Source organism: Protomyctophum bolini, assembly GCF_963924005.1.
Source record: "Protomyctophum bolini genome assembly, chromosome: 4".
Classification (NCBI taxonomy): Eukaryota; Metazoa; Chordata; class Actinopteri; order Myctophiformes; family Myctophidae; genus Protomyctophum; species Protomyctophum bolini.
In genome coordinates, this window is record NC_137865.1 from 1583113 (window position 1) to 1608577 (window position 25465).

The following is a 25465-nucleotide window of genomic DNA, read 5'->3' on the forward strand; positions in this document are numbered from 1 at the left end:
CTCTCTCTCTGCTCCGTTAGATTAGCTTTATTATGGATCGCGCATGCGCGCTGCCGTCCACCTCCCATTATACAGGCAGACTAAAAGCTGAATAACTCCTAATCTACGGAGCTCTCCATGGTTTGGTCAATTAGCGCGATTTTCGGAGGTCTTTGCTGATAATCCGGTGGTCTAGATGGAAACATTGGTGCTTTCTAGAGCAAGGATGGCTATATTTTAGCTCGCTAGCATTGACGCTATTTATGTAGCAACAACATCTGTTTCTGTGCTGCGTGCGCAACGTCACAGACCGTGGCAGTCATGCTCATTGACGTACACAAACAAACAGGTACATGGACATTTCGAGCTGGTTGTAGGAGTGGTTGCACCACTCAAAAATTGAATTAAATAGAAAAGTTGGGTTGGCCGTCAATGGTGACGCCACTACCTACTGGTGAAAAGTGGAACTGCAGCACGTTCATGGAGGTGGACGGACATTCAGTGACGTCATGCATGTGCGTCGGAACTTCAGATTTGAGGTTCTGGAGGGTTAACTTCCGTTCGCTCGAGCCATTGAGTTATAACGGCACTTCCGCCGGTCTTCCGGGTGCTTCAAAAGGCCTCTGAGCAACTTCCATTTGAAATGAACAGCAAGGGGGCGGGGCTGTCCAGTGTCCGCCCTCTATCCCTATTATAACTCTGTGTTGTGCGTCTTCACGATCTGAGACCAGCAGTGTTGCGTTCATGTAACTCATGTACACTACAATAATAATCATGTCATTTTATTTAACACTAATAACTAAGTAATAACCATGCAATTGTACAGTTACTGCACCGTCGACCCCGGGTTTCGGTGTCTGCTGAAGTCATGGCCGCCAGTTCAGTTCACGGGAGTTCAGACTGCTATAGGCCGTACTGGTCTGGATAACTGTCAGGTTGCATAACATCATCAGACTGTCCAGCAGCCATGTATAGCCTACTTGACTTAAAAACCTTTTTCAATCCTTTTTTCTGCATACTAGCTAGCTACTCCCCGTTTACCTCCACCAGACATACTCCAGTGGGTGGCGGTAGTGTACGTCCTCTAGTCTAAAGCTGCTGTACCGACGCTCCAGTCAGGACAGCAGTGTTGCCATGTTTGCCTATTATAAACGACTTTGGGCTATAATTATTTTGCTGCGAAGTCACTTGCAAATGTCGACTCGATAGTTCTGTGGGTTGCATGTTTGGCTTGATTCTAATCATATTCAAGGGCTTTTGGCACTCAGAGTGTACAAATGGAGAGTTAAGTTGACATTGATGTTACGATATAAAAATAAATAATTAAATAATAAAAGATAAAATAAATTGAGGTCTTAATAAATGCCATATAAATGGCCTTAAATGGGGGTCAGCTAGCCTATACATGTCAAACTGGGCATCCTTCAAATTAAAATGATGAGAATCACTGCTAGAGCCCTGCCATATCTTTTCAAAATGGGCTCTTGCCCTGAAAATGAATTAACTTTACACTCAAGAGTTAAATATCTATTAAGGGTCGATTTGGTTACCAACTCAATTAGCTGGGGACCATGGAACCTCCGCAAGGACCACTGGTGGGCGCTGGACTACTAGTTGAGAACCACTGTTCTACATCTATTCTAAGCTTAATTAATTAATTAATAAAAACAATAAAAAATAACATATTTACTCGGCCAACCAGGTAAAATATGGCCCTTGAGGAAAATGTATTGGCATTGGGGAACCCTGGTGTAGAAGCTTGTTATTTGTCCTTTCTTCCTACATTTTGTTTAAACATATTGAAATGTGTGGGTCTGCTTACATTTTGTTTTTAATTATTATTATTTCAAAACATCAAAAATCTTTAGTTTTGGATCTGAGAGGCGCTGAATCACATCAAATGGTGGTCCTCCGTGGCTCAAATGCTGAATAAATAATGGTCTTCGCTTGCTTCTCTCGCAAACAAGTCAGTACCTGGCAACTAACAACACTGAAGCGAGCCTAGCCTAGAGGCTAGCAGCATTAGCATTTAGCATCGACCTCCTCTGCTCTGTCTGACACACACTCACACACTATAGTGTTAGTGTTATTATTATTATTATCATTCCACAGCGCTGCAGACTGCCTGCCAGCGACACAAACACATCTCTCTGTGTGAAACGGACTGCCATGAAGACATGTCAATGATTCCTCAGTGTTGACAACACCGTGTTTGTTTACATCACTGAGGTAAGGTAACTTAACATGATGACAGCCATAGTAGGCCTATGGAGCTTAGCCTAGTAGTGCTAAGTTCTGCTAACTGCTATATAGTTTGTTGTTTGTTTGTTTAGGTGTGACATGTGATATATTATGGCTCATAGAAAGCAAATGTTGACAACAAGACAAGTTGTCATTGTTGCTTGTTGTTGCCCATGCCAGCAGCATATTGTGTTACAGTGTCAGTTAGAATGTTGTGCAATGTACGTGCAGTGTGTGTGTCGTGTGTCTGTGTGTGTATATGCGCGCGCGTGCGTGCGGGGTGTACAGTGGATACACCCACATGGTGACAGACGGTGGGCACTGAGGAAGAGTGGGAACCTGCTGGCTAGTAAGGTTAAACATGTAATATTTGTCTGTCTATAATGTTCACTCCAGAGTGACGTTTTCATGGTCAGTCAGTGTGATGATTTGGGGTGTCATGTCAATGTCATCATCAGTGGCAAAGCCAGACCTGACCTGACGTTTTGGGTGAGCCTATAGTGGCCAGGAGTGGGTGGGTGGGCCTGCATGCACGCACGTGACGCCTCCAACACATGCATTTATTTATTATAAAAAAACAATATTTCTGGGGGGGCAGGCCTGCCATCTGCTGGTGTTGGTCCATCAAGTCCAGAGTCAACACAGCCATCTATCAGGATATTATAGAGCACTTTGGCCCCTTTTCCACCGGTTGGTTCCCAATAGGAACCGGTTCAGTTCTTTTTGGTTCTTAGTCCATGAGCCAGAGATCCAAAATTGGAACGTTAATTATGAATTGAGTGTAGCAAAACCATACCTATATTAGATTGTTATCACCATGACACTTCCCCAATTGAGTACTTACACGAAGACAATGATTTATTGTATTACAAAATTAACATTTTTAAATATGCAAATGAGGCATTATGTAGGAAAATAATATGCTAATTAATCGAAAATATGAAAAAGCTACTACTGTGGAAGGGTTATCATGTATTCATTTACTTGTATTGATCCTATAAACAATTTACTATAGGGTATAGTTCTTCCACAAATGTTGGAGCTCATGGACTAAAAAACTAAAATAACTGAACCGGTTCCCATTGGTGGAAAAGGGGTCTTTGTGCTGTACGTTGACAGGGTTTATGGATATTTTCCTTTCCAAGCTGGATTTAACACCTGCCCACAGTGCAAAACTACTAGCACCTGGTGTACTGATGGTATTGCTGTGCTTAACTGACCAGCTAACAGGCCCATGACCTGAAACCCACAGAGAATCTATGTTCTATTGGCAAGAGGAAGGTGTGACCGAACAATACAAATTAATTTACGGCTGTTATCAAAGCAAACCTGGGCTTCCATAATGCCATAACATTGCCACAGGCAGATCACCTCCATGCCATGACCCGTTGTTTTGTTCAAAAGTATAGCCCAGACCAAGTATTGACTACATTTGACTGTACATGCATTAAATGTATTTTTCAGATGGTTGACATTTATGGATTAAAAAACCATCTTCTTTTGAGAGAGGATTATTTGATGTTCATGAGTTGCATGCCATAAGATAATAATACAAAAAAGGTTTTAAATATTTCATGTGCAATGCATTGAGAATATCATGAAAGTTTCACTTTTTGAAGATGAACTTTTGCACAATAAAATGTTGGAGGTCACAATAATATTATTCTTTTTTAAGAAGGAGCTGTACACACACACACACACACACGCACACACACACACACACACACACACACACACACACACACACACACACACACACACACACACACACACACGGCGGTCATTGACCTCTCCTCTTCCCCTGGGAGAGAGCTGGCTTGCAGTGTTGTTTCCGTCGACTAATGTTCGTCGACTACCTTTTTTTTCACTGGCGAAAACTAAACGGAAACGAAATGAAAACTATCAGCTACGATGACTAAAACTAAGACTGATATTTTGGCAATTTCATAAGACACAAGTCATTTTACACTTGGTTTCATGCTGGAAATCGCCGATCTACAAGCTCACAACGCACTGCGATGTGTGTTGTGAGCTTGTAGATCTGCTATTGTCAGCAATTTCGACTAAATTCTTCGACTAAAACTAGACTAACACTAAGGTGACTAAAATGTGACTAAAACTAAATGTAAACTATTCAAAAGACTATGACTAAAGCTAAAATCTAAATTTGCTGCCAAAAAGAACACTGCTGGGTTGTAAGTGACCAGTTTGCACCGCTTCGACGATTTGTTACGATATTAACTTGTATTTATTTTCATAAATATGCTATATAATATATTCTTGCCATGATTTGGTTCCATGTGCGCACACTCAGAGTTACAAACCCTGTCCATTTTGGTTAATGATTGTGACAGGCCTACTGATAACATAACACATATACTGTATCTGACACAATGGGATTAATTTGGTTTCATATTAAACTCAAGAGTTAAGAGTTAAAGATCCATTAAGGGTCCATTTGGTTTCTGAACTCTGACCACATGGAACCCCCTCGAGGACTACTGGTTGAGAACCACTGATCTAAAATAGCCAGCCACAGGCAGACGGCTTGTACAATGTCATGGTTTTCATGCATGTTTAACCCACTGAGATCTGGGGACCAGATTCTTAATGTCTTCTCAATCATGACAGTTTAAAAAAAAGTTCCTATATCAGTCAGTGTGTTTGCAAACCTTTTCATGTCAAGGACCCCAACACTGCCATGTATTTGGCCGCCGACCCCCATCTGAAAATGTTTTGTACCACCAGGGAGTGACCCAACAGAAACACATTTATGAGTTAAAAACGTTTGCTGTGAAAGAATATACATTCAAAGATTTGCACAGGATTTCATGATTAAATATAATAAAAAGAAATAGCAGATCTACAAGCTCATACCACACGGCACTCGGTGCCGCACCATGAGCTTGTAGATCTGCTATTTTCCAATGCAGGAAGGAATGAGGCTGCCATCATCATGAAGGATGCCACCCACCCACCCTGCACACGGTCTGTTCGGCAGGAGGCTGCTCATGCAGTATTAAGGCCAGCACCACCAGGATGAAAAATAGCTTCTTCCCGGTAGCTGTGAGAATCATGAACTCTAGACCCTGAACTGTGACCTTAATTTGTACCCAGTGATCTGTTGATTACACATGGACTCTGCATTATGAACTTGAGCCGTGACAAACAAACTTGTTTCTTTTAATATGCTTTTCATGGGCACGTGCAATATCAGTGGGTTGGGGGACCGGACCGCACGTAATTCCGACGGAGCAACGGGAGCATTAGTCCGACATGCGACCGCATGTCGGCATGTCGGTGCTTGCGGTTATGGTTAGGTTAGGGTTTGAGGTGGGTTGTCGTTTGTCAGACCAATGACTAGTCCGAACAACGTACTGCAAATACTATAGGTTTTTTTTTTTATATTTAGTGTTTTTAGACTTACTGTATTTTACTTATTTTATGTCTGACCATCAAATTTCATTCATGACAATAAAACTCCTTGAACCTTGAATAGCTTAAAGTATAAAACAATGGTTAATCCATTTTGGGGCGGGAACCCCTTTTGGTGTTTTAAACGTTATGTTATAATTTAGCTATTGAACAATAGCAGATCTACAAGCTCATAGCGCGCCACCGATTAGCTTGTAGATCTGCTATTTTTGAAAAACCGTGAAAATATTCATTTCAGAAAACTAGAGGATTTAGAACAGGGATGTCAAACTCAAATACACAGTGGGCCAAAATAAAGAAATTGGTACAAGTCGAGGGCCGGACTGTGTTTCAACACACAGGCCATTTTTGTGTAGAGGGGTATAGCTAAAAGTTGACCACAAGTGATATACTTTCACTGCTGATCAATAGTGAAGAGAAGACGCATGCTTGCGTTTGCGGGGCCCTCGATACGTGACAATACACTTGCAGTGCATTGTGGGACTTGTAGTATTATGGTGGTCCGTGCAATATACCAGAGGGCCAGTTCTAATACCAATTAAATATCATCCCACGGGCCAAAGGTAATTCATTCACGGGCCTGATTTGGCCCCCGGGCCTTGAGTTTGACATATATGATTTAGAAGGATTTCTTTTTCAATTTCGAGGTCAGGCCTAAATGGGTTAAAAGTGGTTAAAAGCGAAAGGTGACACAGATGTGTTCCAAAGGTCTGCGTTGTCCTGGCAGAACATGTTCTGCTTCTGTAGAACAGCATGTGAGGCTCATGTGTTTCCATCCTGTGTTCTCCAGGAGCACGTCTCGTGTGTGTTTCTGGTCCTGTGTGTGTGTGTGTTCTCCAGGAGGACATCTCGCGTGTGTTTCTGGTTCATTCTCAATGTTTCTGGTCCTGTGATTGTTCTGCAGGTCATCGAGGAGCCTCTCTCCGGCAGGCTGCAGCGTGATGACGTGTTCCTGCACTCTCACCTCTGTGAGGGTCTTCTTGAACGCTGCTCACAGAGGTACATTTATTTGCAAAATATTTCCACACCCACTCCAGAGGGCCACTATATTTCCACACTCACTCCAGAGGGCCACTATATTTCCACACTCACTCCTGAGTGCCACTATAGTTCCACACTCACTCCAGTGGGCCACTACTATTCCACACTCACTCCAGAGGGCCACTATAGTTCCACACTCACTCCAGAGGGCCACTATAGTTCCACGCTCACTCCAGAGGGCCACTATAGTTCCACACCCACTCCAGAGGGCCACTATAGTTCCACACTCAATCCAGAGTGCCACTATATTTCTGCACTCACTCCAAAGGGCCACTATACTTCCACACTCACTCCAGAGGGCCACTATATTTGCACACTTACTCCAGAGGGCCACTATATTTCCACACTCACTCCAGAGGGCCACTATAGTTCCACACTCACTCCAGAGGGCCACTATACTTCCACACTCACTCCAAAGGGCCACTATACTTCCACACTCACTCCAGAGGGCCACTATAGTTCCACACTCACTCCAGAGAGCCACTATATTTCCACACTTACTCCAGAGGGCCACTATATTTCCACACTCACTCCAGAGGGCCACTATAGTTCCACACTCACTCCAGAGGGCCACTATACTTCCACACTCACTCCAGAGGGCCACTATACTTCCACACTCACTCCAGAGGGCCACTATAGTTCCACACTCACTCCAGAGAGCCACTATATTTCCACACTTACTCCAGAGGGCCACTATATTTCCACACTCACTCCAGAGGGCCACTATACTTCCACACTCACTCCAGAGGGCCACTATAGTGCCACACTCACTCCAGAGGGTCACTATATTTCCGCACTCACTCCAGAGGGCCACTATATTTATTATTTTCACACTCACTCCAGAGGGCCACTATATTTCCACACTCACTCCAGAGGGCCACTATAGTTCCACACTCACTCCAGAGGGTCACTATTTCCACACTTACTCCAGAGGGCCACTATATTTATTATTTTCACACTCACTCCATAGGGCCACTACTATTCCACACTCACTCCAGAGGGCCACTATAGTTCCACACTCACTCCAGAGGGCCACTATAGTTCCACGCTCACTCCAGAGGGCCACTATAGTTCCACACCCACTCCAGAGGGCCACTATAGTTCCACACTCAATCCAGAGTGCCACTATATTTCTGCACTCACTCCAAAGGGCCACTATACTTCCACACTCACTCCAGAGGGCCACTATAGTTCCACACTCACTCCAGAGAGCCACTATATTTGCACACTTACTCCAGAGGGCCACTATATTTCCACACTCACTCCAGAGGGCCACTATAGTTCCACACTCACTCCAGAGGGCCACTATACTTCCACACTCACTCCAGAGGGCCACTATACTTCCACACTCACTCCAGAGGGCCACTATAGTTCCACACTCACTCCAGAGAGCCACTATATTTCCACACTTACTCCAGAGGGCCACTATATTTCCACACTCACTCCAGAGGGCCACTATACTTCCACACTCACTCCAGAGGGCCACTATAGTGCCACACTCACTCCAGAGGGTCACTATATTTCCGCACTCACTCCAGAGGGCCACTATATTTATTATTTTCACACTCACTCCAGAGGGCCACTATATTTCCACACTCACTCCAGAGGGCCACTATATTTCCACACTTACTCCAGAGAGCCACTATATTTCCACACTTACTCCAGAGGGCCACTATATTTCCACACTCACTCCAGAGGGCCACTATAGTTCCACGCTCACTCCAGAGGGCCACTATAGTTCCACGCTCACTCCAGAGGGCCACTATAGTTCCACACCCACTCCAGAGGGCCACTATAGTTCCACACTCACTCCAGAGTGCCACTATATTTCTGCACTCACTCCAAAGGGCCACTATAGTTCCACACTCGCTCCAGAGGGCCACTATAGTTCCACACTCACTCCAGAGGGCCACTATATTTCCACACTTACTCCAGAGGGCCACTATAGTTCCGCACTCACTCCAGAGGGCCACTATAGTTCCACACTCACTCCAGAGGGCCACTATATTTCCACACTTACTCCAGAGGGCCACTATATTTCCACACTCACTCCAGAGTCCCACATTGCATATACCGTACTGTCTGGCAGAAACCTCATATCTCCGTATCTTAACTTGTGTGTATTTAGTGCCCTACTTTAGCACGCTTTCAGCATGTAGAGGTGGCTGAAATGTGCCTGAATAATGTGTTTTATATGCTGATAAGCAACCATGACAGTGTGATGATGATGATGATGACAATAATAATGTGTTTTCTTCCAGGTTTGTCATGCTCCAGGCTCCAGTACTCTCTCAGCAGACAGGTCCAGGTCCAGCAGGGACCCCAGGGACCCCCCAGGGTGAGGGTCCGGTCCTTCTCCCAGACGCCCACCGTCGGCTTTGCCTCTAAAGACGGCTCAGCGAAGGATGGCGACGGTGGAAAGGTAGTGCTTTGATGGCCTAATGCTACTCCAGTGTGGTACAAACTAGTACTTTGATTGAGTAATGCTACTCCAGTGTGGTAAAAACTATAGTACTATTGAAAAATAGCAGATCTACAAGGTCATAGCGCGCCACCGAGTGGTGCGCTACGAGCTTGTAGGTCTGCTTATTCTTTTGAAATTGTAAAAATGCAGCACAAATCTTTGAATATCTTTCAGCGCGAATGTTTTATTTTTTATTTTTTTACGTCAGGCCTAAATGGGTTCATCGTCAACTTCCATTTGTAACCGTGACTAATGGTCCTTAACTGAGTGTTGTGCATTGAGTCGTTTGTGGTTTTGTGGTCCTCAGAAAAGCCTCGGCGAGGGAAAGAGAACGTCTGGTTCTTCAGGAGGGTCAGGGAAGGGAGGAAACCATCTGCGCTGCCCCAAATGTGGAGATCCCTGCACGCATGTGGAGACCTTCGTATGTAAGTTACCCCAAATGTGGAGACCTTCGTATGTAAGTTACCCCAAATGTGGAGACCTTCGTATGTAGGTCACCAACACGCATGTCGAGACCTTCGCATGTAAGTCACCAACACGCATGTCGAGACCTTCGTCACCAGTAGAGTTCTCAAATTCTGCCCGAACCCTGCCCAAAAATGTATGCTAATTAGCCTCTGGTTCTGTGAAAAATAAATAATATACCAAATAATATACATTTAATATACATTAATATACATTTCATCTGCCCCTGGCGCCCTAACGGTACGGCAGACGGAAGTGGATGTGTTGGATGCGGCTCAAAGTGAACTTCAGGATCTCACATACTGTATATAGTTTATCGCTGTCCGACCTCCCTAGCCCGTATTATGAACCCATTCTGACCTGAGATCAGATTCATACGAGGTTTCCACTGGACACACACTGGTCCGATTAACGCATTCTGACCTGAGATCAGATTCTAAAAATGTCAGTCGTTCTTCAATTTTTCAAAAATAGCAGACCTACAAGCTCGTAGCGCGCCACTCGGTGGCGCGCTATGAGCTTGTAGATCTGCTATTTTTCAATAGCTAAAGCATAACATGATGCTAACACCAAAATGGGTTCCCGTTCAGAATGGTTTATAGACAAAGGCCAGAACTTAATGGAAAATCGGAAAAAAGTGGCCGTTTTCAAGATGTTTCGGCCATTATCTCTGGAACGGAAGGGCAAATCTGCTCAGATCAAAGCGTGTTGGATGCATGACTTTGAGGACATCAAGTGTATAATGACACCTTTTCTGGGTTTTCGAGCCTCACGGTTTTTTCATGCAGAACCTACCGTTCTACTTCCTATATCACATAAGCGTTGTGGTCACACGTTTTGTGGATTCACCGTTTAGCCTGTTTTACATGGAGAATGGGAGGAGATGCATGGCGTTTTCAAAGATTTCCACTCTGGAAGGTGTTTTCACTTTGTTGTGTTTTCACCCTCCCGAAAACGCCTGAAGGGACCCCGGCAAATTACACTTTATTTTGCCGTTTTCTATGGACACCGTTTCTCGTGTAAAAGGGGGTTTGAAGCCCACCACACACCGTCTGCGACCGTGTGCGGCGCGTCGCGTTGCTGCGCGGCGCCGCCTGGAAAATAGAACTGTATTCTATCGGCCGGGCGGCGCGGCGCGGCTCCGCGCGGCGGACGGAGCCGGTGTGCGTTAGGTTCATTGAAAATAATGGAGGCGGCTGTGCGCGCCGCGCGGCGCCGCGCGGGGGACGCAGCCGGTGTGTGTCGGGCTTAAGTCACCTCATGACAACATGATTTTCACCTGGGGGTAAAATGGGTGCAAATCCTTTTTTATGCTTTTTGTTTAATTATAATGTCTGTTAACCGCCGGCCACGGTATACCGATTGTAAAACAGCGACTGTCCAACGCCAAACCAAATAATTTAGCATCCGTTGCTAAGGATGGCAAGCTTTTGTCCCCTCATAGCTGCCAGTGTTATTTTGCATGGTTGTGTTGTTGAACACATACACAGCTTAACGTCGGGAAAGTTACACGGATCACCCAACTACAGGTGATGGCAATAATACTAATCGCTGTAGTCTTACCATGCATTTCATGAACGGTCGTTAAAATGAATTGAGTTAGATACTTTTTTTCTCCCTCTAAACATTTCTTCGTATTTCTATTTTATTGAAATAATGTCATGCACATTTTGTCCAGTGCATATCGCCTACTGCAGGCCTGGTTGACTAGATTTAGAAGACATTTTGAAGGTCTTACTACTGAAATGATTGATTATTTATCCCATTTTGGGCGGGAAACCCCTTTTGGTGTTTTAAACATGTTATAATTTAGCTATTGAAAAATAGCAGATCTACAAGCTCGTAGCGTGCCACCGAGTGGCGCGCTACGAGCTTGTAGGTCGTTACGGTTTTGAAAAATCGTAAAAATGTGGCGCAAACCTTTGAATATATATTCTTTCAAAGTGAATGTTTTTAACTTAGGTCTAAATGGGTTAAATGGAGAAATCCCGTCATTTAACACGCATCTCATCTCAATGGCTGAGAAGGAAAGCTTGGCCACGTCTACTCGCTGCTAACGTGCCTATTGGACAAGGATGGGTTGGGGAGGGACTTGGTAACCACTGCTAACGTGCCTATTGGACAAGGACGCGTTAGGGAGGGACTTGGTAACCACTGCTAACATGCCTATTGGACAAGGACGGGTTGAGGAGGGACTTTGTAACCACTGCTAACGTGCCTATTGGACAAGGACGCGTTTGGGAGGGACTTGGTAACCACTGCTAACGTGCCTATTGGACAAGGACGGGTTGAGGAGGGACTTAGCGAAGGGCTAATCCTATGCCTCTTCTTCTTCTTCTTCCAGCATCGACGCGGTTTGTGAAATGCGAGAAATGCCACCATTTCTTCGTGGTTCTGTCTGAGACGGACAGTAAGAAGACCCTGAACAAAGAGGCCGACGCTGCTGCCGCCGAGGCCGTCAAAATGGCCTTCGCTCACAAGCCTCCCCCTCCCCCCAAGAAGGTAAGAACCCCCCTCCACCCAAGAATGTAACCCTCCCCAAGAAGATAAGAACTCGGCCGCCCCCTCCCCTCAAGAAGGTAACCTCCCCCCTAGAAGGTAAAAACTTGCCCACCCCACCCCCCAAGAAGGGTAGGTACCCTCACATGTTCTCCCCGTGTCCCCTAGGGTAGGTACCCTCACATGTTCTCCCCGTGTCCCCTACGGTAGATAGGTACCCTCACATGTTCTCCCCGTGTCCCCTAGGGTAGGTATACCCTCACATGTTCTCCCCGTGTCCCCTAGGGTAGGTATACCCTCACATGTTCTCCCCGTGTCCCCTAGGGTAGGTACCCTCACATGTTCTCCCCGTGTCCCCTAGGGTAGGTACCCTCACATGTTCTCCCCGTGTCCCCTAGGGTAGGTACCCTCACATGTTCTCCCCGTGTCCCCTAGGGTAGGTAGGTACCCTCACATGTTCTCCCCGTGTCCCCTATGGAGGGTACCCTCACATGTTCTCCCCGTGTCCCCTACGGAGGGTACCCTCACATGTTCTCCCCGTGTCCCCTACGGTAGGTAGGTACCCTCACATGTTCTCCCCGTGTCCCCTAGGGTAGGTACCCTCACATGTTCTCCCCGTGTCCCCTACGGTAGGTAGGTACCCTCACATGTTCCCCCACGTGTCCCCTACGGTAGGTAGGTACCCTCACATGTTCTCCCCGTGTCCCCTAGGGTAGAGCCCAAGATTACATTAGTTACACGTGTTTATTCCAGAACTATGCTGTCGGTAAGCTATGTGTCTATTCCAGATCCATGCTTGTCGGTCAGTTTACGGGTTTTTTGTCTCTTCCAGATCTATGCGTACCTGGACAAGTACGTGGTGGGTCAGTCGTACGCCAAGAAGGTGCTGGCCGTGGCCGTGTACAACCACTACAAGAGGATCTACAACAACATCCCTCCTGGAAGCCCCAGGACGGCCGCGGAGGTGGAGAAACCTGCCGCGCTCACGCCCCGCGGTCAGTTGTCCCATCTTAAAAACCCATTCTGACCTGAGATCAGATTCATAATACGAGGTTTCCACCGGACACACACTGGTCTGATTAACCCATTCTGACCTGAGATCAGATTCTAAAAAATGTCAGTCGTTTTTTCAAAAAATAGCAGCGCTACGAGCTTGTAGATCTGCTATTTTTCAATAGCTAAAGCATAACATGATGCTAACACCAAAATGGGTTCCTGTTCAGAATGGGTTAAAACCTGCCGCGCTCACGCCCCGAAAACAGCTTGTAGATCAGCTGTTTTTGGGGCGCATCCCAGCGCTCTTTATCTAGTGGAGATACGGACGTATACGACACGGATTCCTAAACAAATTTGCTCCAACGGTGTGCGCACGCTTGGTGCGATGCGAAAATGCGACGGTCCGACATGCGCTGCTCCCGTGCTTGCGGTTATGGTTAGGGTTAGGGATTGAGGTTTCGGATCAATGGTATGTCGGAAACTAAAGCCTGTACCCGTTCCAACGCCAAAATCCTGTGTTTTTTTTTGAGTGGTGCAACCACTCCCAAGGAACAGCAATGTCCGTGTTAACCTATGTAACTTCCTATGTGACTTTAAGTACCTATTAGTACCAGTAGGGGCGCTGTTGTGCCAGAAACAGAGAGAGAGAGATTGTGCTGCACTGTTGCCTGCTAATGAGAGAGAGTGAGAGAGATGGGGGGGGGGGGGGGGTGGAGTTGCATCACTCAGTTCACACGGGTGTGATTTTTACGTCTGTAATCCACGTAACTCGAGAACCCTTCGCCCCCCCCACTCCACTTCAGACTCCATCTTTGCCCGTAGCACTTGCCCTAGCCTCGACGACCTACGCAAAAGGCTCAACTTATGTAACCTGGAAGCATTTTATGTAGACATAGCACTCTATAGTGCATAGTTTCATTATATAGATTCCACTGTTAGGTTCTTAGCTTAACGTATGATTCATAATGATGAATCTGACGCATTGTCAATGTCTTGTTCTTGCTATGAATTCCTTCGGATTAAGAGCTTCTGCTGAATGCCAAATTGTAAATGGCGATGGCTGGCTTGTGGCGGACATTTTAGTCAAAATGTAAACGCAATGTAAAAAAAAGTCAAGCGCAATGTGTGCGTGCGTGCTTGCGTGCGACTGTGACTCATAGAGCGATTGTTAAAGGACAACTTTAGTTTTTTTTTGTTTCAGGTTGTTGTAGAGAAAGTAAAAGGTGACTGTGAATTTTGTTTCATTTGCTGCTTTCTTTCGTTTTAGCAATTTTAGCTATTTTTGACAGGGGGCGGGGGCATTCGAACATGGTCCCAAATATGTATTTATTTTACAAAACAATATGGTGATTTTTTTTTAATTATTTACTACTAGACCCCAAGAAATTATATCTGGCCACAAAAGTTCACAGGATCTATTGAATGTGATAAACTGACATATTTAGCCTATTACACACAGTATGGGAGCCCCCTAGTAGTCTAAATAATCTTGGGTCTTCTAACCTCAGTCTTAATGATTTGTAATTTTAATTTAGGCTACTCGATGACCATGAAGTCATCATGGTCAAACGATTATCCAACAGATTGTCATCCAACTGTGAAAAGAGTTAAATAGATTGTTCATTGTCTTCTTTAGAGATGTTAAATAGATTAGTTTTTTGTCTTCTTTCGAGCTGTTAAATGTTGATGTTCCTCTTTTTTTTTATAGAACTAGAGATGAGAAGACGGGAAGATGAATACAGATTCACAAGTAAGTCACTGGTTTAGCCTCAGGTCTGAATGGGTTAATGGCTCGTCTGATAGATAGATAGATAGATGGATAGATTCTTTATTTTTCTGTCATGCACCCAAGGCGCCCAGCCCACATGGACTTATAGGACACACCATACAAATCATTGCTTCAATATTGCGTGTACAATAAACAGTTTTTCTTTTCTTTTTTTACACAAACATTCTGCCTTTGCATGCTTTGCATAAAAAAAGTCTGCTAAAGCAAAATTACCGTTTTTCGTAGTCCTCTAACCAGAAAAAGTTGACACAGATGGTTGTCGGGAACCCCTTTTGGTGTTAGCATTATGTTATGCTTTAGCTATTGAAAAATAGCAGATATACAAGCTCATAGCGCGCCACTCGGTGGCGCGCTATGAGCTTGTAGATCTGCTATTTTTGAAAAATCGAAGAACGACTGACATAGAAACATAGCTTTTTCAGACAACTGTCAGGATGTAGAAGACATCTTTAGAATCTGATCTCAGGTCAAAATGGGTTAATTCTTCATATAATATCATTTTCAATTCATTTCAAATCACACACTAGACACACTCTGTCCTCCTCGGGAGTACCAATGAATCTACCCGTTTCTAAAGCTAATGGTAAGGTCCCAGAATACAGCTGTGCACAAAAAGATCTCTGACCTTTTGGATTCATTTTGTGTAACATAATGTTCAGGGCCATAATTATTTTTAATAGAACGATATGTTCTTAGTTTTGGTTTGTACCATAAATCAACAGCCCGACTCTCCCTATACCCAAGGAACATACAGTTCTGTGTTTCATGAATATTACAGCATAGTCTGTTTAAATAAATAAATGATGAATTATTCATGAATAAATAAAGACTTTACTTACATTGGCCCAGGGGTAACCAGTTAAAAATAATTTTGGTTAGACATACAGTATAGTCTATTCCAAAGTCTCACGGTGGCACAGTTGGTAGTGCTGTCGCCTCACAGCTAGAAGGTCCTGGGTTCGATTCCCGCTGGGGACGCTGTGGGCACCGGCGGCGTGTTCCCTCCTCCGCGTCATCAGTGCCCATACCCGAGGCGGGGGTTGGCGAAAGGGCCTTTCTGTGTGGAGTTTGCATGTTCTCCCCGTGTCCCCTAGGGTAGGTACCCTCACAAAAACATGCAGTAATACTGGTCTCTAAAACTACCTCCCCCTGGCCAGCCGGGGCTCCTGATGGAGGGGAAAGGAACTGGTCGGAATAACGTGTCCCTTCCACGCGCTATGTCCGGCCGGGGAAATTCCCCTCTGTCAGGTGAAAAGAAGCAGCTTGGACTCCTCATGTATAGAAGGAGGCATGAGGTCAGTCCGCTGCCCCCCCAGGTTGGCAGAGGAAGTGTAGCGCCCAGGATTACATTAGATAATTGGCACTGGGTGAAAAGAAAACTGGGTTACAAAATTGTGGGATAAAAAAATTAAGAAAACATCTCACCTTTGTGTCTGATATTTACGAGCATCAATCCCGTATCTCCGCTAATAGCCAATATAAGCGTGAGTTTATGAACTCCAAGAACTATTTTGCGTGATTCCTGTGATAACAGTTTTAGGTTGTAGAGTTGTAGAGTGTTGTTTTGTTGTAAATGGTAAATGGTGCATTTATATAGCGCCTTTATCCAAGGCGCTCTACATAGATTGTGCATTACATTCACCCATTCACACACACATTCATACACCGATTGCGGCGGAAGCCATGCAAGGCACCAACCAGCACATCGGGGGCAATTTGGGGTTCAGTGTCTTGCCCAAGGACACTTCGACATGTAGACAGGAGGATGAGCCGGGATTCGAACCGCCGACCCACGGATCATTGGACGACCTGCTCTATACCTCCTGAGCCACAGTCGCCCCAGTTGTAGAGTTGTTTAATTCATAGTTTTATCATTTATAATGTTGTACGGTTGTCTAATTAATAGTTTTATGTTTTTTTATATATTTTTTGTAGAGTTGCTGCAGATCGCAGGCATCAGTCCCCACGGCAACGCCCTGGGAGCGTCCGTGCAGCAGCAGGCCAATCAGCAGCCGGCTCAGGAGCGGAGGGGCGGGGAAGTCCTCGACTCCGCCCACACAGACATCAAGCTGGAGAAGAGCAACATTGTGCTGCTGGGTCCGACGGGCTCAGGTCAGTTCTATTGAAATAAAAGGTGTTAGAGTTCTCAAATTCGTCCCGAACCCGACCCGTACCCGACGTCTTCGGGTCGGGGTCCGGGCCAGAGTTGATTTTGTCGACTAAAACCGAGACGGAAGATGTTCGTCGACTACCTTTTTTTCACTGACGAAAACTAAATGGAAACTAAATGAAAACTAATACGGGTATCGACCGTTGGTCGGGGAACCGCACCAGTCTACGTGCGGTTCCCCAAATGGGTATGCTAATTAGTCAGGTTATTTAAAAAAAAAAAAACTACCGCCGTCACAAAAGGGCATTTTAGCCCATTTTGGGGCGGGAACCCCTTTTGGTGTTTTAAGCATTATGTTATAATTTAGCTATTGAAAAATAGCAGATCTACAAGCTCATAGCACGCCAGCGAGTGGAGAGCTACGAGCTTGTATGTCTGCTATTTTTGAAAAGTCGTTAAAATGTGGCTAAATCTTTGAATACCCGTATATTACCAAATAGTAGCCAGGGCCGTTAATATGCTAAATCGATGTGCCTCCCAGTGCCTCCCCAGAGCCTCTCCAGTGTCTCCCCAGTGCTTCCCCAGTGTCTCCCCAGTGCCTCCCCAGTGTCTTGCCAGTGCCTCCCAAAGTGCCTGCCCAGTGTCTCCAATAGCAAACAAGAGCAATAATTCAAATTAATCTTAATTTATTAATCAAATTAATTGCAGGAAACACTGCAACCTAACAACATAGTGTTAGTTACTTTTTTACATCTGTTCTTTTTTCCATGTTGTCTTAGTAGTGCGGCACTCTGTGCCGCACTACGAGCTTGTAGGTCTGCTATTTTGCTTGTAGCGAGCTTGTGTTATGGCATTCACTTCACCGCTTACGTCTCAATGTCATGTTTACTAGTTGACTAGTTGCCTAGTTGACTAGTTGACTAGTTGACTAGTTGACTAGTCAACTATTCTTTTAGTTTTTTGTTTGTTTTTGGAAATAAATATTTGTACATTTAAAAACTGTGTACATTGGTGACTATAACTATACTGTACCTGATCTTGAGGCCTGCAAAATTGGAGAAAAAAAAAAAAACTTTTCAACTACTGTCAACTACTACAACTAGTACCAACAAGGTCGACTAATGGATTTACTAGTTGAATAGTCGACTAGTTGCTTAACTAAGCATTATGTTATACTTTAGCTATTGAAAAATAGCAGATCTACAAGCTCATAGCGCCGCACCGAGTGGCGCGCTACGAGCTTGTAGGTCTGCAATTTTGTTTTAAATCATGAAAATGCGGCATAAATCTTTGAATGTATACAGTATATCCTTTCAGAAGACTTTATTTTGACGTCGGGCCTAATGGGTTTTAAAAGTCCTAGTGTGTGTTTGTGTGTGTTTTCTGTTTGGTCCAGGTAAAACGCTGCTGGCCCAGACGCTGGCCAAGTGTCTGGACGTGCCGTTCGCCATCTGCGACTGCACCACGCTGACGCAGGCGGGCTACGTGGGCGAGGACATCGAGTCGGTGATCGCCAAGCTGCTGCAGGACTCCAATTACTCTGTGGAGAAGGCCCAGCAAGGTGAGAGAAGACGCACATGGAAACCATTACGATAATTATCTGTGTTTTTTTTTGTTTTGGGCAGCAAAATGTTGATTTTTTATTTATTTCAGTAATTAACCCATTTTGGGGCGGGAACCCTTTTTGGTGTTTTAAACGTTGTGTTATAATTTTAGCTATTGAAAAATAGCAGATCTACAAGCTCGTAGCGCGCGCTATGAGCTTGTAGATCTGCTATTTTTGAAAGATCGTTCAAATGTGGCGCAAATCATTGAATATATATTTCAGAGCGAACATTTTTGAGGGGAGGGGAGTTGCACCACTCAGTTCACACGGGTGTGATTTTAACTAAAATATTGGCTTCTTGGGGGGGTCCCTGGAACTACATATTTTGAGATGGGGGTCCGTGGCCCAATAGAGATAATTCTGGGGGTCCTTGGCATGAAAAAGGTTGAGCACCACTGACATGGAAACATGGGTTTTTCTGAAAAATGTTTTGATTTTGAAGCTTTTTTTTTTTTTAATCGACCGAATAGTTCTCATGACTTAGTTTGACTCACATTTTAGTCACCAGTTTTTGAGTGGTGCAACCACTCTAAGGAACAGCAATGTCCGTGTTCACCTACAGTATGTGTTGGTTCACCTATGTGACGTTAATGAGCACCAGTATGACTATGAGCACCAGTAGGGGCGCTGTTGTGCCAGAAACAGAGAGGGAGAGACAGTGCTGCACTGTTGCCTGCTAATTAGCGTTGTGCCGATACCGATACTAGCATCGGATACTCGGTCGATACTAGCCTAAAGTACTCATACTCGAGTATCTGAGCCGGGCCCGAGTACTACAACATTCAATTGACACGGCTGAACGCTCAATGCAACGGGAGCAAGTCTGACCCAACACGGCAGCAAAATGAGCAAAGCGCCCAAAACGCCTGATCTACAAGCATAAATGACAACTGACAAGTGTAGAAGGGAGATCCATCGGCATCTGGCGACACTATCAGATTAATTAATTAACATTTTGATAGTTATAGTTGTCGTTTCTACTTGTAGCAGGAGCACATTAAAAGTATTTATTTCATTTATATCAGACCACCAGGTAACATTTTGGATTTTTTTTCTAAATCATTTCATTGATTGATTGAAATATTTATTAACAGTTTGCAGAATTACAGTACATTTCAAGCACATACTCAATACAAAGACTGTTAACTGTGAGTGGACGACCCAATTAAGCATTACACTTGTTTACAACAGGGTCCACCTTGTTCAATTCATCAAAACACAAAAATGGTATCGGGGCATTTCTACTGCTAATCAGAGAGAGAGAGTGAGAGAGAGAGGAGGAGGGGGGGGGGGGGGGGGGGGGTTTATAGTCGAGTACCCAGCCCTAGAATTGCATTGTTGTTTTTAACATTCGTGTATACAACAGGCATCGTGTTCTTGGACGAGGTGGACAAGATCGGCAGCGTTCCAGGAATCCATCAGTTGAGAGACGTCGGAGGAGAGGGAGTGCAACAGGTGTGTGTGTGTGTGTGTTTCTACGGCTTCATTGCGTTTTGTATCTGTAGGAGAGGGACTGTGCAGTAGAGCAGGGGTTCTCAACCGTTTTGGCTGGGGACCCCCTGGAAATTAGGGCTGTGAATCTTTTTGGTGTCCCACTATTCGATTCGATTCCGATTTTTGCGGTCCTGATTCGATTAAAAAACGTTTGTTCTATTTTATTCAAAAGATTTTTTTTTCTCCCAGATTCTAAACGATTCTCTATTCAAAATGATTCTCGATTCAATACATAGGATTTCATCACAATCTACTCCAGCCAAGTGACTATACTACAGTAACTTGGAAATGACTGAAGACATGATGTTTACTGTGATTAGGGTGAGCTTTACATTTCATATCACAAACCCCATGTAGTGAAAACTCCTGTAACTGTAACCAATTTTTTCCCCCCCCCCGATTTTTGGAAATCATGAATCGATTTTGAATCGTTCATAACGGGATTCTAATTCGAATCGATTTTTTTTTGACACCCCTACCGGAAATGCTTTGGCCATGTCTCGCAGGTTAGTGGAGGTCAGTGTTGCAGCGACATGAACATGGCGGTGTTACTTGTGTGAAGCTTATGCTGGTTTAGGATCAGTAGCAAACGCACATGCGTACCACCCATGCAAGGCAAGTCGGGACAGGAACAGCAAAGGCGGTTTGTTTGGCCTGAAGTGATGAATGAATTAACTGGGATCGTGGCTTGTGTTTGTTTTGTTAATGAAGGGTCTGTTGAAACTCCTGGAGGGAACCATTGTCAACGTCCCCGAGAAGAACAGCAGGAAGCTGAGAGGGGAGACGGTCCAGGTGGACACCACCAACATCCTGTTTGTCGCGTCCGGAGCCTTCAACGGCCTGGACAGGATCATCAGCCGGAGGAAGAACGAGAAGGTATACCTTCTCGAAGGAACCGTCGCGTTGCCCAGACTGTTGCCTCTCGCAAGTGTTCAAATGCTTCATATCATACTGTCTGGAGCAACGGAAGCTCTGATCACGAGTCAAATATAAATGCTTCCGTCATACGGTCTGGAGTAACGGAAGCTCTGATCATGAGTAAAATATAAATGCTTCCGTCATAAAGTCTGGAGCAACGGAAGCGAGTAAGCGATAAAGTGGAAGTGGAGCCTCCTCCCCACTTCCGTTTTGTCTTTACAGTCCCGCAAATGTATCCTAAATATAAATCGCCTAAGCATATACAGTATAGCTTGCTGCTTAGCAGAAATAGAAATACAAATGTATCAGATATATATTTTTTAATATATTTTAGTGAAAGGAAATGGCAGCTTCCTTACTCAGATTCCGGGAGGTGTAGCTCCAGACTATATATAGCTTTCGGAGATTGTGGAATAGTTGTCAGACCGATTCACAGAGGGGTGCCCTGGGCGCGGCCATTACTGAGGTGTAATCCATGGAGCAGGTGCTCCGTAGGCCAGGTGTAGCTAATCAGTGCTGTTGCGCTTAATGGTACACCTCAGTAATGGCCGCACGCAGGAAACCCTCTGTGAATCGGACTATACGCGAGACTATGAGGACCCTGACCCTAAAACCCTTCCATCGGTCTGAAGGTCTGAGTCAGTGTTGTTTTTGGCAGCAAAATTAGATTTTAGTTTTAGTCATAACTTTTCATTTCATTTTAGTGTTGGCTAGTTTTAGTCGACTACATGTCATGAGATTTTAGTCGACTAAATCTACGGTTGATTTAGTCGACTAAAATTTTGCGGGCCTTGATGCCGTATATTATCAGCACGCGACCCAAGTGTAAAATGGATGTCTTGTGTCCACTAGTCTCTTCCTAACATTTTAGTCTATTTTTTATTTGTTGACACAATTGTCAATATATTTAGTCTTTATTTTAGTCATCATAGCTTAGTTTGTATTTAGTTTCCATTTCGTCAATGAAAAAGGGTAGTCGACGAACATTTTTTGTCTTCGTTTTAGTCGACGAAATCAACACTGGTCTGAGGTACCCTAAACCTAACAGCCTTCAGTCGTATGAGTACTCTGACCTTAAAACCCTTCTTTTCGCGCATGCGCACAACATAGTTGCGACCTACAAGCTCGTAGCGCGGCACCGAGTGCCGCGCTACGAGCTTGTAGGTCTGCGCACAACATAGGTCATGCGCACAACATAGTTGCGACCTACAAGCTCGTAGCGCGGCACCGAGTGCCGCGCTACGAGCTTGTAGGTCTGCTATTTTTCAATAGCTAAAGTAAAGCATAATGCTTAGAACGCCAAAAGACAAAACAGAAAATGCATTTCCAGAAACTACTGGGATACCAATGCCATCCGATCAGGATAGAGAACACAGTCAGGGATACAGATTAAACCAGTGGAATCGTAAGTGATGACACAAAGAAAGGAGCTGACAAAATTGGAACTAGTGGAACACTAAAGATCAAGTTCATAAATAGCTACTAAATGTATTTTCTGCAACAAAACTGAATGCACTGAGCCATTACTATTAGGGGTGTCAAAACATTTATTCAAATTAGAATCACGATTCCCGTTATGAACGATTTTAAATTTCCAAAAATCGATTTCTTTAGTTACAGGAGTTTTCACTACACGGTGTTTGTGATATGAAATGTAAGCTTTACCCTAATCACAGTAAACATCATGTCTTCAGTCATTTCCAAGTTACTGTAGTATGTAGTCACTCCAGTTGGCTGGAGTAGATTGTGATGAGATCCTATGTATTGAATCGAGAATCTTTTTGAATCGAGGATCGATTTTCAATCGAATCGTGACCGCAAGAATCGGAAATCGAATCGAATCGTGGGGCGCCCAAAGATTCACAGCCCTAGTTACTATATGTAACCCAGGCATGTCTGTCTGTCTGTCTGTCTGTCTGTCTGTCTGTCTGTCTGTCTGTCTGTCTGTCTGTCTGTCTGTCTGTCACACTGTGACACCCCCGCCCGCCACCATAGGACACACACAAACACACACACAGCAGTCCGCGTCCGCGCGTCTCGCTCGCAAAACAACAACAACAACAGTATCTTTAACCGTTTACTCCTCCTCCTCCTCCTCCCGCAGTATCTGGGTTTCGGCACGCCGTCCAACCTGGGCGTGGGGCGGCGCGCGGCGGCGGCCGCCGACCTGGCCAACGTCCGCGGCGGAGGCCGCGAGAGCGACGCGGACGCGGCGGTGGCGGAGATGGAGGAGAAGGACCGCCTCCTGCGGCTGGTTGAGGCGCGCGACCTCATCGACTTCGGCATGATCCCCGAGTTCGTGGGCCGGCTGCCCGTGGTGGTCCCGCTGCACGGCCTGGACCAGGACACGCTGGTGCGCATCCTGACGGAGCCGCGCAACGCCGTGGTGCCCCAGTACCGCGCGCTGTTCCACATGGACAAGGTAAACTATGACCCAGAGAACGATTCTACACGATGCCTTCTGAACCCTGACGGTTTTCTGAAAAAACCCATATGTTTCTATGTGTCCGTGGTTCTCAAACTATTTAATGTCAAGGGCCCCTAGAATATATATGTGATGATTGGCCGCCGACCCCCATCTGAAAAATATGTGATTCGGCATAGAGTAGCACAAACGTCGATCGCTCTTTGCTTCTGGGTCCCTGGAACTACATATTTTCAGATGGGCGTCGGCAGCCAATTACATATAGAAACATGAGGTTTTTCCTGAAAACTGTCAGGATTTAGAAGACTTTTTTCTTTTCAATTTCAACGGCAGGCCTAAATGGGTCAACTCAAGAAGCTATTATTTTGTCTTCTTAGAATCGGCCCCTGATCTAAATGGGGCTGGAGATAAACTGTGGTGGTGAATGAGTTCTTTGAATGTGGTGGTCTTTTTTTCTTTCCTTCCTTTTCGTTCCAGTGTGCCCTCAACGTGACCCCGGGCGCTCTGAGTGCCATCGCCAGGCTGGCACTGGAGAGGAAGACCGGAGCGCGCGGACTACGATCCATCATGGTACGATCATCACCTCTTAAAGGAGAATTCCATACTAAAAGGCTTTCTTACCTTTCTTTGTAGTTGTTACGTCCCCACCAAAGAGGTCCAGGTGTTATTTTGTGCAAAGCTCCTTTTTGGCTATTTCCCCTACCATAAGCCCTAAATTAATTGCATTGAATTGAATGGGAATTGAATGGGGCTATGGGGTGTTGTGCTAATTCGCTTATTTCCATCAAAATTATAATTTCTTTGTATATATCCTCTCTTCATAATGTAAATAATATCCCAAGCGGCACACTTCACTACTTCTTTCGATGGAAATAAGCGAACTAGCATAACACCCCATAGCCCCATTCAATTCCCATTCAATGCAATGCAATTCATTGAGGGCTTATGGTAGGGAAAACAGCCAATAAGGAGTTTTTGCACAAAAAAACACCTGGACCTCTTTGGTGGGGACGTAACGACTACAAAGAAAGGTAAGAAAGATAAGAAAGCATTCTAGCATGGAATTCTCCTTTAATACCCCTTAACCCATTCTGACCTGAGATCAGATTCATACGAGGTTTCCACTGGACACACACTGGTCTGATTAACCCATTCTGACCTGAGATCAGATTCTAAAAATGTCAGTCGTTCTTCGATTTTTTTCAAAAATAGCAGACCTACAAGCTCGTAGCGCGCCACTCGGTGGCGCGCTATGAGCTTGTAGATCTGCTATTTTTCAATAGCTAAAGCATAACATGATGCTAACACCAAAATGGCTTCCCGTTCAGAATGGGTTAAACCCCCCTTATGGCCTCCCTAATTAAAGACATTTTTGGGAGCGCCTTTTGGTGTAAAATGTAAATTTGTACACTCTCAGAGTTAAATTAACATTGATTTTAGATATAAATTGGGGTCCCAGAGATAGAAATGCCATTAAATGGGGGTCCGTAGACTAATGCATGTCAAACTGGGGGTCCTTGAAATTAAACGGGTCGAGAATCACTGCTAGAGCCGCAAAAATCTTCTCTTATGGGCGGGACCCCTGGCATTTATTTTCACGTGGGGGTCCGTGGGCTAATAAATGTCAACTTGGGGGTCCTTGATGTTTGAGAACCCACCGTTCTAGGCGATCTGTGACTTTTAAAATGACGTAATGCGTTTGTTTCCTCAAAATGCTTTGAGTTGCAACTGTTGCAAAGATGTGGTACAATGATGAGATGACACTTTATCGTTTTTCAGGTCAAATAAAAAACGGATCCAAAACTATATGATATGTTTTTAATCATCACCCAAAGAAAAGTTTCAGCTCTGTAATTGAGAGTGTACAAATGGAACCAAATGGACCCTTACAGGTTCTGTAACTATGAGAGTGTACACATGGAACCAAATGGACCCTTACAGGTCTGCAACTATGAGAGTGCACAGATTGGAACCAAATGGACCCTTACATGTCCGCAGAGTTA

At 44.8% G+C, this 25465-nt stretch overlaps 1 protein-coding gene across 3 annotated transcripts in view; it reads left to right on the forward strand.

Annotated features, from left to right (window-relative positions):
• The first annotated feature begins 2016 nt into the window (after positions 1-2016).
• The window catches only part of LOC308314170 (ATP-dependent clpX-like chaperone, mitochondrial), a 30134-nt gene continuing 6685 nt past the window's right edge, over positions 2017-25465 (forward strand). For 2 of the 3 annotated variants that reach the window (XR_013963943.1, XM_080761624.1), the window contains exons 1-13: positions 2017-2208; positions 6560-6654; positions 8958-9118; positions 9468-9585; positions 11970-12127; positions 12957-13119; positions 14829-14870; positions 16845-17021; positions 18416-18580; positions 19992-20080; positions 20831-20995; positions 23142-23459; positions 23940-24032. Coding sequence is in view for 2 of the 3 variants with exons in the window: in XM_080761624.1 (XP_080617750.1) it covers positions 6597-6654; positions 8958-9118; positions 9468-9585; positions 11970-12127; positions 12957-13119; positions 14829-14870; positions 16845-17021; positions 18416-18580; positions 19992-20080; positions 20831-20995; positions 23142-23459; positions 23940-24032 (1707 nt within the window). In the remaining variant the exon portion in view is untranslated. Of the gene's footprint in view, positions 2214-6559; positions 6655-8957; positions 9119-9467; positions 9586-11969; positions 12128-12956; positions 13120-14828; positions 14871-16844; positions 17022-18415; positions 18581-19991; positions 20081-20830; positions 20996-23141; positions 23460-23939; positions 24033-25465 lie in introns of all 3 variants that reach the window. The other variant, XM_080761625.1, reaches the window with a different exon arrangement.